The following is a 14,215-nucleotide window of genomic DNA, read 5'->3' on the forward strand; positions in this document are numbered from 1 at the left end:
GCTTAGAATAAGCTAGCAAAGCATACTGTGAAGAAAAATGATTGGAAGAGATAAACTTGATAAAGCTGTTTTTCAAATTGCCTCACAAGCACCCAGGCTTTGGTGACTTAACCAAAACATATGTCCAAAGAATTACGAGTTCTACACCTTTGGCATCTCTAAGGCAGATCTATCTACTAGCCACAGTGCCACATGAGAGAAAAATGGGATCCAAGAGACATACACACATACATATGTAAATGACAAAATCAGCATCTCACGCTATAACATGCTACATTAGGCTATGTATTAAAACTAGCACCTAGGCCTGACTGAGATCAAGGTCCCAATGTGCTAACTGCTGTACAAATAAACAGCTCCACTGACTGCCAACAAAGGAGAGAAGAACACAAATATTAGGGCTCTGACTCACACACAGATGGTAAATGACCGGAGTTACTTGCCTTTGAGTCAGCTCTTACCTGCTTCAGCTCTGTTTGGCTTGCGGCCACAGAGTTACTGTCATCAACAGCCTAGACTAAAACATCCCAGCATACCACAGACCAGCTGAAGCACACACATCAACTCCCCTTAACATGCTTCCTTGGGAAGACTGCTAAATATAGGCAAAAGTAATTACACCTGAGTGTAATTCTCTAATTTCCTCTATTTTAGAAGTGAGGAACTGAGTCAAAGGGAGACCAGGAGTTTTCTCAAGGTCATAGAGGAAATCTGTGGTAGAAGTAAAAAATCAAGTCATATTTGCTTAATCAGCAAATCCTTTGGAGAAGCCCATTCAATAGATGGGAAAACCAAAGCTCAGTGACCTGAAGGAGACTGCCAGGCCATAGGAACACCAAGTTTTATACTGCATATAAGGACTCTAAATTTTGTGGCTTGCCACCTTTTGTAGAGAGCACTGATCCCTGCCAATACACTCAGCTAATGACTGAGTTGTACTTGTGTGACAACTCTCAATCCCCTGTAGGCAGCCAGAAAAATGCAGTGGCTGTTTGTTAGCTCAGGAATACAAAGGAGGGGTGTAAAGCAAAGTGATTACATTTGATGGGGCCTTTTTGGGTCTGGGTTCTAAGTTGCAAAATACATTGGGAATGGCTGTTTATTGCCAAGCCTCCAAAAGGAAATTAAGGGCAAAGGAGAAACAAGGATGTTGCTATTATTTATGTTGCTTGAGAACTGGCCATTGGAAATGTGTTTCTCATTGAATGATTAACAGTTATCCAGCACAAAGAGCAAATAAAAAACTTGTCTAACTCGGTCAATCCCCTTCTCTCTGGTCTTGCTTCATTAAATCATGCGAAACTGGCTGTTTTATTTATTGTCCCTCTTTAATATCATTGCTGTGATGTCATGTTTCAAAATCAGGAATAATTAAGAAAACATAAGAGATCTTTAAAGTTCTTTTCTCTTGAAAATCAATAACTTTAGGCTTCATTTAGTTCCCTGTAGATAGATTCACATCCCTGCACAGATGAAGTTACCAAAATCAATAGAGCTTTGCTGAGGCACAGGGGGTCAGTCTGTGCAGAGCTCCTCTGACTTCATGAGTAAAGCACTCGATGCTGGGTCCAAGCTTCCATCTGCATTTGGGTTTAGAAAGGTTTCTCAGCTCTAGAATACACTATGAAAGCCCTTGATTAAGTCATTATGATGCATAATTCCCTGGCATGCCAAGAATCTAGTCCCAAATTGATACAAAGGCAAGTCTGCCAAGGATGAATGGGTATTCTGGGGTTTCATTGTAAAAACTCAAAATTACATCCACTGAAGTGCTGGTATGGAGTTTGGTTGCTGTTGCTACCGATAGCCATGAAAATGCCTCAGATTAAATACAATCATCCTCACTGTTGCCTAATGAAAGACCATTATGCTCCCACTCCTGCTGTTTCGTGAAGCCAGGGGGATTTGTGTTGGTTCGGCATTTCTCCCCACACGCAGTGAGCTGGGGCAGAAAACTCCTGGCTTTAATGGGTGAAACACCCAGCACAAGAGAATCCCTGCTCCCAACTTGGGCATTTAGGTGTTGCTTTATTGCCTGTAACTGTTGGCACAAATAAGTAAACACTTTGCATTGAGATAATTTGAAAGGGTCTAAAAGAATTCAACTTTCTGAAAGACAGAGCACTTTAGGGCCTGAGCAGGCACCAGTATTAGCATCATTACTACAACACTTACAGGCTTGATTCCCTAGATTAACCAGGGGCTCTATACACAGCCACAGCAATTAAGTGATGCGCAAACACAATTCAAAGCAGAGAGTACTATAAAGGTATATGATTAAAAAATGACCTCAAAGCAAGTTTCTTTCTGCTTTAGTTAAAGAATGGCGGCAGGTTTGGATAACTAGTCATGGTAGCATCAGCTTCCTTCACACTTCTTTAATGGGACATCATTTCACGTAGAAAGATTGAGGGGCTAGTATTAAATGTTCAGACAGCACAGTGATGAATGTGGTATAAATACCTGGGGAGACAGATGAGTTAGCTATTTCTGCTCACAGCCTTCTCCTAGGAGCACAGAAATGCCATCTCAGCGTGCTTTTTTGAAGGATCAGAAAATCATAATAAACACAAGGACAAAAATGTACCATGGGAGTTACAGCTAATTTCGTGCTATAATTTGCAGCAATTTACACGTGATCATTGTAGGTTTGAAAATACTGCACTGTGCCAATAGCAGAGTGACTGCTGAAATGGGGTACATCAGAAGGATGAGAAATGCAGTTTGGATTACAAGTAACCCCTCCAGAAGGATTGTTGGGGATATTACCTTCACCAGTTCTTCCTTGCAGTTGACTTGAGTTATGCAGATTTTATTCTATCATAAGTAATACAATTTCTTAGGTGGATGAACGAGTTTCATAGCAACTGCTTTTAGACTTCAGAAAAGTCCTACCAAATAGCACTGCAGTCTTTGTCTTCCTCATGTGTTAGATGCAGGGCTATTTGTTTGTTTGTTTTAATAAAGGCTGTAAACAGTAGGCGCTAGCACCACATTTTGATGCAAACAGACATTACGTTCGAGAAGGTAATAAAATTTTAGCAAAATTACTGAATTAAGGTTCAGAAATGTGTTTTAATATACATATTTATTTCCAGTCACTCTGCTCTGGTGAGACCCCCCCTACAGTACTGTGTCCAGCTCTGGAGTCCTCAGCACAGGAAAGACATTGACCTGTCAGAGTGGATCCAGAGGAGGGACGTAGAAATGATAACAGAATGGAACACCTTTCCTGTAAGAAAAGCTGAGAGAGTTGGGGTTGTTCAGCCTGGAGAAGCGAAGGCTTCAGGGAGACCTTTCAGTTCTTAAAAGTGGCCTGTAAGAAAGATGAGGAGACTTTTTAGCAGAGCCTGCTGCAACAGGATGAAGAGTGATGGTTTTAAACTAAAAGAGGGGAGATTCAAGATGGATGTGAGGAAGAAATTGTTTACAGTGAGGGTGGTGAAACACTGGCACAGGTAGCCCAGAGAGGTGGGAGATGTGACATCCCTGGAGATATTCAAGACCAGGCTGCATGTGGTTCTGGGCAACCTGATCTAGTTGAAGATGTCCCTGCTCATTGAAGAGGGTTGGATTAGATGAGCTTTGAAGGTCCTTTCCAACCCAAACTGTTCTATGATTCTATGAAAATTACTGAAATCACATTACACATTAATTTCCTTAAGCAGAATTTCTATTCAAAGATCTGGGTTTATTATAAAAGAGAAAAACATCTGTACACTACATTTGTATTTTTGTCCTTTTTTAATAGCTTAAAATAACTCAAAATAATTTGAAAAGGGAATAAAAACGAATGTGCCCCTAGATGGGAACCCTGCATATAAAACAAAAGATGAGTTATGAACCCTCATGAAGAGTGTTTTATAGTAGAAATACTAGTGTTGTTATAAACCTTTTCTATAGGGTCATCAACAGAAAGGATATCATAAAAGGAGGGTAAAACGATTTATTAAAAGAATACATTATCTTCTAAAGGAAAGATATTTAATCTGTGAATCACTAACACTTGACCCAGTGCAAAGGTTTCTAGTAATAACAGGAGCAGACATAGGCTTGATTTAAATGAGGGGTGAGCACAGAAGCAAGCTCGCTCCTGGGAGGGCTAATGTAGATGTCTGCAAACCTCTAAGGCATCCAGGTAAATTGTACCTGGTGAAGTGAGCTTGAATTCTGACGTGATTTATTTTAAACCCATGACATACAGAAGCTTCACCTGTAAAATCAAATAGCAAAGAATTTAAAAGGATAACCAACTTTAAACTGTTGGTAGCCTTACTGAATAGCTGCAGGTTTTTTTGAAGGCACCTAAAGGAACTGGGCATCTATATTCCATTCATGCTCAGTGGAAACTTGTTACCTGATTCTTGAGCATATTTTGAAACTCTCATCCAGTGGGACTCACTATATGCTAAGTAAGGCTCAGATGTCACTGAAATGCTGTCTCACCACATATCACCACCTTTTAAAGTAGCTTTAAAACACTGGTGCAGCTGATGCTAAATGCCTGTCTCTCCTGATGGCATTATGCCTTTGGGAGATGCAGATCTGAACCAAAGCTGCAGATCAATGTAAAAATGGACTTTGTACGTGTTAGCATTGTGCCTGCTATAGCAGAATGAACCAACAGTGAAGACCACCCCTGACTTGTGGTTCTGAGGGAGACACATAGTTTTGGTTATCATATGGAGACATCATCTCCTGACTTCTTATTTCATGAATACTCGCAAGCAGACCTTTAGGTTTTTTCCTTCTGGGATCAAGTATTTTCAGCAACGAAGCTGGCTTCAGCAGACAGTGTTTCTGCTTAGCAAGATCTTGCTACCAAGACTTTACTTGTTCATGCTCCATTGCCTGGGAAGCTCAGGGAGCCTTGCGTTTCTGTGGCTCACTGCTGACAGGTATGACTACTGGTCCAAATTCTCCTAATCCCAGATAAACACTTGGAAAGGCTTGTAAGAATGTAGAACGTGTGTAGAACACCCAAGCATATGATGATATACGGCACATGCATAGTGGGCCGGTGTGTTTGGCTGCTCCCTTGACTCATGACGATGAGAGGAGCTGGGATCCAGAAGCTGCCAGGTTTTGAGTTGTGATGAGTTATCAGAGGAAGTGACAAGGCAGCAGCTGAACCCTGAGTAACATAGCCTGACTGGGCCCTTTCTATGCTCCCCTTTTGTCACTGGAGTGCTACAGAGGAGTCATAAGGGGAGCAGATAATTCTTCTCATGCTTGAGACAATGGAGTGCGCATCTTCATATGATCCGTCCTCCCAGACTTTGCTGCGTGGTATTTCTGGGAGCAGAAAATTGCTTATGCCATATTGCTCAGCCCTCATTCTGGACTGCACCTCAGCTCAGTGCCACGATGGAGTAGCTATTTGCTTTCGTTTACACTGGGGACCACTTTTGCTCTCCTATTAGCCTAGAATATCTCAATTGGCCCAGAAGATGCAAAACCAGCCACATCCTCCTATCCCTGGAGCTTGTCTTCTGTGCATGTCTGAGACACACAGAATATTAGATGCTCTAATTGTCTGTTTCAGTTGCCAGAATTTGAGATCCAGGATCCTGCTATTCAGCCTACATCCTATAAACATTAGGAGATGGACTGAAGTGATTTAGAATAAACTGCTCATAAAACTTATGGAGAAACCCTTCTTCATAAGAAGGAAACCTTTCTTCAAGAAGGAAAACTTTTTATTGGAAACCTTTGGACAGGAGGCTGGTGCTTCCCAGCTGACAGAATTCTTTGGGAAACCAACGTATCATGTACCAATTTAGATTATTACCAGGAATGAGTCTCAATCCTGCTGTATTTTAGTTCTTTGATGCATACAGAACCCCAAAGCACAGACTTGAACCTGTATCGGAGGTAACGGGTTTCTCTGCGTGCATCCAGGCCGGCTGCGACTAGGTGGCAGCACTCCACTGAGCAACCAAGCCTCTGGATTCAGTACCAACCAACCATCCCAGCTCACAGAAAAGCCAGCTTGCATATTCTGATTTATAGGAAAATAGAGGGCAAATAAAAAGTCAACAAAGCCTCCGGAAGCCTTGTATCAGGGCTGTGCAGGACAGCTGGGAAGCTACAAGTGAACAGAGCCATTCTTTTGCAATGAAATCCAACCAAACCACACAAAAGTCATCCTGGTTTGGACATCAAAAAGGGAAGAAAAGCAGAAAAAAATCTGTGATAATTTTCTCAATGCCTCAGTCTGGTCCTCCAGACAAGGCTCACAACGCCCACATTCACCTGGAACTGGAACAACTCTGGCAAGGCAGAACCAATAGCTCAACAAAGTTTTTGTCATTTTGGCTTAGTTTTGCCTCAAAAATGATGAGATTACATTGTCTCTCACAAGTCAATTTTATGAGGATCTGTCAACTGAGTTCCCATCTGTTCTGGAAAATAAGCTTTTTCAGGTTAGGGTATGATGTAGAATCAAATCCACAGAGCACAGATTTAAATTAAAGCACTGGAAGCCCCTTACTATTGCCAGGTAGTTAAGGGAGGGTTTGCATTTGAGTTTTTATGTCAAGCTGGTTTCTGTTTCAAACCTTTTATTAGCACTTATCATTTATAAAAGACAAAGTGTATGCAGGAAAGAAGAAAATAGGGAAGAAGCAACACAGTGTATGAGACTGCAGTCCATGCAGCACTGGGGAGATAGAGCAGGTAGGAAGATAAGTAGAGATTCATTATGTTGAAGGTATTCACTTACAGCTACAAAACACAAATTCTGGTAAGAGAAAGGAAAGCACTGCCTAATACAGAAAATGAGCATCAGAGCGTTACAGTGGCACAATACAGGGAAAAGATCCTAAAGGCCATTTCTTACAGTGCTCAGAGTTGACCGTTAGAGCTTGGGAAGACTGGGCTACACACTCTGGTCCAAGTCTTTATGTGCATATATAGATAGATAAACTGCCACTGCTACTCATAGAATCATAAAATACCAGATTGGAATGGATCCCAAACATCATCTATCTGTTCCAACCTTTACACACCTCTAAACATCAGCATACAACACTTGGAATTGCACCCTCCACTACATGCTATTGAAAAGCAAATGTGTCTGACATTGAAGGAGATAGGCCTAGGGCAACTTCAACAGCCACATCCTGAGCTCTGGTCACCAGTGTCACATTTTGCTGCTTGAGATGTCTGCTCAGAGCTGACACCCCCTTCTGGGAGCTGAGCACTGAGCTTCACCTTACAGAGATCAAGAGACTGTAAGCGACAGCATTTGCACCAAAATTGCCAACACTGATTTCTTTCAATAATGGTGATATATTCATAGGCTTATTTCATCACCCTTCTCAGAATCCAAAATGCTCCACCAATGAAGAAATACCTGCTTCTTCCTGTGCTCTACCTTGGTTGATTGTGAAAGAAGCAAAACTTGTCTCCTTACGTACTGTTCACTGTTCTCATATTCAACTATTATATTCACAAAGAATACAAAAGTTTTTCATTAATCAATTATTAAGTCAGGTGTGATCTGTAACTTCACAGGCTGTGCTACACAGAAAAAGGATGCTTGTGATTTATTTCCTCAAGTACCTTTCTCAGCTCTGTTTGCAGCAGGCATCTGACAGGAGGGAAGGGGTCTCGGTAGAACGATGCCTTCCTTCTGCCCTAGAAATTTCAGCCCAGATTTAGCTGAGTTGGAAAGAGTTAAAGACTATCACATCCTTATTTTATTTTTTCATTTGCATTCCCCATAAAAAGTTGGCAGTTTGCTGAAATCACTGAACATAACAAAGGCAAAGCCAGCCTCAGCTCTGCCAAAGCAGCAGCTGCAGGTGTTGGACAGAGGACACCTCTGAACTCTGAAAACAAGCTTGGGGAGAATGTGCATGTGTATGGAGGAGGGGAGAGCCCATTCCCAGTCCTAGCATCGCATTCTCTCCTGAAGATACCATCTAAGATGAGTTTTTCCAGCTCACACTGCCCTCCTAAACCCAAAGGTGAACACAGCACCAAGCAACCTCTTTCTTTGCTTCCAAGACAAAGTGAAGGAAGCAGTTTCCAGCATTGCTGAAGTGATTGATGTCTGTGCTATGCTGGTGACAGCTTGAGGTTTCAAACCCCACTGTGCATGGAAGACTCCTGTGTCATTGAGTCACTCACCACACACCGAAAACCCCTGAGAAGGAACTGGAAACTACCCTGGTCTGTTCAAGGGTTTTCTGCAAAACTGTGATGTTAGAGCAGCAGCATACCCTTTTGGGGCATGGGGCGGGGGGGCTAGCTAGGGTTAACACCATACTGACACCAGCATGAGCAAAGCATATCAGCTTGCTCTAAGCAACCCTTTGCAGTGGGTTGAGGTCCTCTACAGATACATCCTGACCCTTTAGCAACATCAGGCTGCCTCAGGAGAAATCTGTAAGGAAAAAGTGGGCTGGATACCTCTGCCCCTTCCCTCCAAAATAACTGCTTGAAAATGTTAATTGAAGAGCAGTTGTTGTAGGTATCATACTTGTTACCTGCCAAGAAAGACTCAAATGGTATCACACATCACTACCTTGGCCCCATATTTTCCAGCTCATGTTCTGACAAGCTGACTGCATTAGCATTGTCTTTCATAACTGTTTTTTACAGCAGAACTCCTGAGGGTGGGGGGGTAATCTTCAAAGCTACCCATTCAAATCTTGAAGAGTACTCGCTGAGAGAGTGTGGGAAAGTCTGGAACAGGAGATAATGCTATAAAGCTGGCTTTCCCCTTTTTTCCATCCATATTTGTATCACTTTTTGAAGTTATATAAAGCTCCCTGAATGCTGAAGAAAGTTTATCCATTCTTCCATGCTATTGGAAATATCTACCAGTATCTTCAAAAAGTTGTGAACCAGAAATAACCCATTAAACTGCAATACAGATTGCAGCTTTAACCCCTGGCAATGAAGAGATATGGGTAAGAGAAGATAGGGATGGGGGGCAGGGGGGCAGCATGCTCCTACAGCATACACTTTTTAAGTATGTTTTTTCAAGCCAAATGGCAAACCTTTGCTAACATACACCATTCTCAGAATTCTGTATGCTAAATGCCGAACTTTTGCTAGTGTTGCATAGCAAAAGTCCCTAGGAAATGCCAATTTATGTTGCTAAAGAATATGGTAAAAGCCGATCTATTTAGAGAACTAATAAATCTATCAGGAAGACATGTTCCTCCCCTTGAGCACACACTTTTTCTTTCATTTCCTCTGTGACATATTCCACAACCCACACTACTGTTAAGTCAAATAAAAACTCCATCAAAACCAGATGATACAAAGCTGTGTGCATGTCTTGTGGATGCTCATTGCTGACCCTGATCAAGACTGGTGCACTGCCCTCTGCATTTCTTTCTAAATGGAAACTGCTGACTTCTACTACGTTTATTACTTAGCTCAAGATTATCTGCAATATGTGCTTCAGGAGTCACATCTTGGACCAGCCCAAACCAGAGTTGCTCATGTCTTGCGAAACATTGCATCTTCACTGCAAGATCAAACCGAGGAGGCTCTCAGACCATTCCTGGACAGAATTGACATTACCTCTGTAGCTGTTGCCAAGAGAATATTCAATGGTGTCATGGAAGAAAAATTTGCTGATGGAAATACTAACTGGGGACGAATTATGACCATATTTACATTTGGAGGTCTTCTCACTAAGAAGCTTCAAGAGCATGGAGTTCAGCTGACTGGAGAGGAAAAGGAGCAGATTTCTTATTTCATCACAGAGTACATAATAAACAATAAAGCCGAATGGATAGATGCAAACGGTGGCTGGGTAGGTTTCTCATTTTCCACTAAAATCTATATTAGGAGATTTTGTTTCATTAAGGGAAACTACTGTTACAGACACCATCAAAACCATTTTTAAGGTTTTATTTGGTGATTTTAACATTTGATGACTGGAATGTCTTCCTGAGACATACAGTTAAAGCTTTGCTTCTGCTTTAAACAGAACAATGCTAAAAGGCAACTTTCTTTTTAAAATGGCACATTCTGTACCTGTAACAGCAAAATCCTAGTTAGTCTTGACTCATATGGTAACTCGGGTTGAAAGGGACCTTAGGAAATCATCTGATCCAGCCTCCTGCTCAAAGCAGGTTAATGCCTGCATGGCATGAAAATTTCCATTACTAAATCTAAACTTAAGTGGTACCCTAAGGTTAGTGCAGCAGCTCTTCTTCCATAGAGGAGCTGCTCCAAAACTACTGGAGTTCAAGGTAAGGGAAGAATACATGTGTGATCCTCACAGGTGAACTCAGTACTTTTGTAAAGCCATTATTTAATCCCCAAAAAAAGTTTTCCTTACACAAATTTACAGGTAAGTGCAATCAAGGTTGAATCTTTTCTGTCCGGACTGAGATAATCCCACATCTTCCATTTACCAACAGTTAGTGCTGAGGAAAGCATTTGTCAATATGTGGATTATTTTGCCAAGCTGCTGAAATTCCCTTCTGGCAGTGGAGGAGAGGTCCCTTTTGCTTTGCTGAGTTTCATCACGCCAATATTTTGTTTTCATTTGAAGTTAGGGGAAGCTGAGAATCAGTGACATCATTATCAGTTATTTCCCTGGTACTTTTTTCCTTTCTCTATACGTAAATGTCACTTTCTCTTTCCACCCCCTCTCGTCCCACTTCTCTTTCAATTCTTATCTGTTATTACTTTTCCCCTCATTTATTTTCTAGTGTCTTGCTTTTCCTTTTTTCTTTTTGCTTGTTTTGACCCTTCTCTGTTTGGTAGCAGTATTAAAAAAAAGGTGATAGTGGACCCCTGATGCATCAGATTTACTGTAAAGGCTTCTCTCTGCATCTCTTTGAAATAGAGTCAATTTTATTTAAGAGAAGTATCAGCTCCTGGAAACATTCCATAATATTATACTGTCTCATCACAGTAGAATAAGGAGTCTTAAAGGAAGATACTTACAAGTATATTACTACATCAGAAACATAGTACTTCTATCTCCCTTGAAGATGTGGGCCTAGATGATGCAGTTCACATTCATTTTCTATTTACACAGGCAGGGCACAGTCTTGACTTGGAAATAAAACAAACATTCAGCAAGGTGCAGCTATTTTCAGCTACTGTTTTTAAAGCCCTATTCATCTTTTGGAGGTAGAGCTCTGAAAACCTGTCCCTCTATGCAGAATGGTGTTGCACTCTGTGCACCTGGTATCAGTAGAGTGGTGTGTTTTTCCTAGCTTAATGTTGTTGTTAAGCTATCCCTAAGTCTGCATGTTCCTTTCCATAGGAAAATGGCTTCCTAATGAAGTTTGAAAGAAGATCACGACTGTCTTTCTCCAAAATTACAGCCATGTTCATAGCTGTTTTTACCTTGTTCAGAGAGTACTACTGAAACAAACTGACCTATCAATCGTGTAATCTAGATATTGCCACAAGCTTCATTGCTAAGCTTTCCTCCAAGCAATATCAATAAGAATATAATTTTCTGCCCTACTTTATTAACTTATTTGTATTTATTTTTACTAAATACAATGTTTAACATACTATCCTAATTGCCAAACTTGAGGATGAGATCCTTCCAAAGAGGAATTGACACAGCATCATGCAGCAATTCAACTCAACCTTTCCAGGCAGGACTGCTTCGAAAGAGAGATCATTTTCCATATCCAAACAGCTCTTGGAATCTCTGCTGCACCTCCATGAAAGGACATTGTTTTACTAAAATACAATCCAATGGGTTAAGAAACAAGTTTTAATGTCATTTGCTTTGTAAATGAAATACTACTGTAATGCATTTTATTGCAACCTTTGTATAAGCAAAAGGGGGGGGGGGGGATGATTCTGTGTGGAAAAAGGAAATGCAAATTCCAGTGTAAAAGTGGGTGCAAGTTACTGACACAGACTAAGCAGTTTTTATGGGAAGAACAATTTGTAGAAGTCAGCGACTTAAAAATGTGCACTAAGTGTTAACACAATGACATATGTTTCTTTGTTGTACTTTTTAATTGCTCGTATCTACAGTCAATGTTCTTTCAAATCTATGTAATGTAATCATCTGGCTGAACTTTTTTTAACCAGGTGTTTTAAAATAGGCAAGTAGAAGATATTTTTAAATGAGAAATTTATGTAAATACACTAATATTTTTGAAAAATACATTAAAATATCTATTTGAAAATCTTATGATTGGTCTCATTTCTTCCAGAAAAATTGGAGGATGGGAAAAGATCTACCTGAGTAAGGTGACTCCTAGAAAACCTATCACAGTACTACTAGAGAATCCAAGTAGTATATGGGTTTGACCTGAAGTCCAAGGATGTCAAGATGTTCATTTTCTGTAGTACTTATTTATCTCAGAGCTTGTATAAGAAACAGATATTTTGCAGGAAAATAAATGAACTGGATCTGCTCTGATGACAGCAATTGTTTTTTTGGGATTTGCTGCAACTCAGCAAATTCAGGAGCAGGACTTCCAGGCTTTTGTAGTCTGGGGCAACTACTGTTTTGAGTCAAATTCCATTTGCTTTCAAAGGTTAAATAGTAGTTCTTCAAGAATTCGTTCTAGGAGGGTTTTCTTTAGCTGTAAGTGACTCCTATATTAGGGAACTAAGGCTGGGTCTAAACACCCTTTTGTAGACATGCTAGGAGATGAACCAAACTGAGGCAGTGGTTGCTTGTGGCACACAACAGCATTATTCTCTAAGACAAATCCTCTAGACAATTGAGGTTTTATGGTACCAGGAGAATGAAGCAGCCTTCTTCTAGTAATGAGTTCTTCATCATTCATCCTTCTGGTAATGGATTCTCCATCATTCATCCTCTTGGCAATGGGTTCTCCATCTTTCATCTCGACATAAGAAATTCTGTACAGTAAGAACAATCATTTATGGAAAAAACTCCTCAGGAATTTGGCAGAATCACCATCACTGGAGGCTTTCAAAATGGGACTGAATAAACATCTAATTTAATCTAGGCTGCCTTTCCCATGAAAGGTTGGACCAGATGATCTTTCAAGACCCCCTCAAACCTGGGCTGTTGTGTGATTCTAAAGTCTAACTTTAGGGTTTAGCTACAGAACACAAAGAGATGTTAACATTTGACAGAACCTGTATTGCTCTCTCCCTCTCCCTTTTCCTTTCCCTCTTCCTTTTCCTTTCCCTCTCCCTCTCCCCATCCCTCTTCCTCTCCTTTTCCCTTCCCTTTTCCCTCTTCCCTCTCCCTCTCCTTTTTCCTTCCCTTTTCCCTCTCTCTCTCCCTCCCCAATGAAAACAAGAAAGATACTCAGCAGGACTTCTGAGAATTTTCTTGCTGTTGAAAAAAAGACAGCATTATCCTGAGGGCAAGGGGCAGCTAAAGGAAAATGCCCACTTCCAGAATACCTATGGAAGTTCCTGTCAGGAATGACATTTTAAAATATACTTTGACATATATTTATTTATTTGCAGTCTAAGTCTTCGTGATAAGAACAGTAATTCTTACTAAGTTCCTTTCTGTGCACTACTGTAAGCATACACTGTAGTGGCTAACACCAGTCTATTAATACCACATTCACTTCCTTTTACACTAAGCTACTATATTTTATACTGGAGAGTACAATTTTTTAATTAAATATAAAAAGCTAACCTAGCCTTTTCAAAATGCAGTTGATGCAATCCTTTTAGAACTTGCCTTCATGGTAAGGCCTGGGTTTAAATCAAAGAAGCCTGGATCACTGATGGCCTGATGGGCTCCAGGTTATCTTCACCATAACAAGACCTCCATTTGCTCTGCATTTAAAGGCAGGAAAAGCAGTAATAAGAAATACTACCCAGATTCTAAACGTAACAGAACATCTGAAAATAACACTGCTATTATCTAAGTCTTATAAAATAGTACAGATACACTTTGTTAACTGTCATGAAGTTATCTATATGAGGCATTGAGCAATGTTCCAGGTCCTGGGGCACCACTGCTTAAGTGATCCTTGCAGTGGTCAGGTACTGAACAATACAGTGCTGTTTCTAGAGCAGAAGGTAAGGTCAAAGAGCCACAGAGTGGGTCAGCTGATGTCTTCTTTAATGCTCACAGGAGCTAAATTCAGATGTCACCAAATGCCATGAAGAATAGTTTTATGAAAGCAACTGCTGTTCTAGAAACATCCCTTTCTGCACTTAAAATGGATCACTAAACATCCCAAAAATCGGCCTCCAGTGTCTCCCTCTGGACACAACTCCACAGGCACAGCACTTCATTCACACCACCTCCCTCATGGATAGG

At 40.7% G+C, this 14,215-nt stretch overlaps 1 protein-coding gene across 1 annotated transcript; it reads left to right on the forward strand.

Moving 5' to 3' along the window:
- Positions 1-9,358: 9,358 nt before the first annotated feature.
- Positions 9,359-11,376, forward strand: BCL2A1 (BCL2 related protein A1; the record flags this gene model as incomplete). Its single annotated transcript, XM_080626451.1, has 2 exons — positions 9,359-9,778; positions 11,249-11,376. 2 exons carry the CDS (start codon positions 9,359-9,361, stop codon positions 11,351-11,353), a joined length of 525 nt encoding a protein of 174 aa, XP_080482577.1. The 3' UTR covers positions 11,354-11,376.
- Positions 11,377-14,215: the final 2,839 nt, after the last annotated feature.

This window comes from Psittacula echo, assembly GCF_963264785.1.
Source record: "Psittacula echo genome assembly, chromosome: 10".
In the NCBI taxonomy this organism is placed as follows: Eukaryota; Metazoa; Chordata; class Aves; order Psittaciformes; family Psittacidae; genus Psittacula; species Psittacula echo.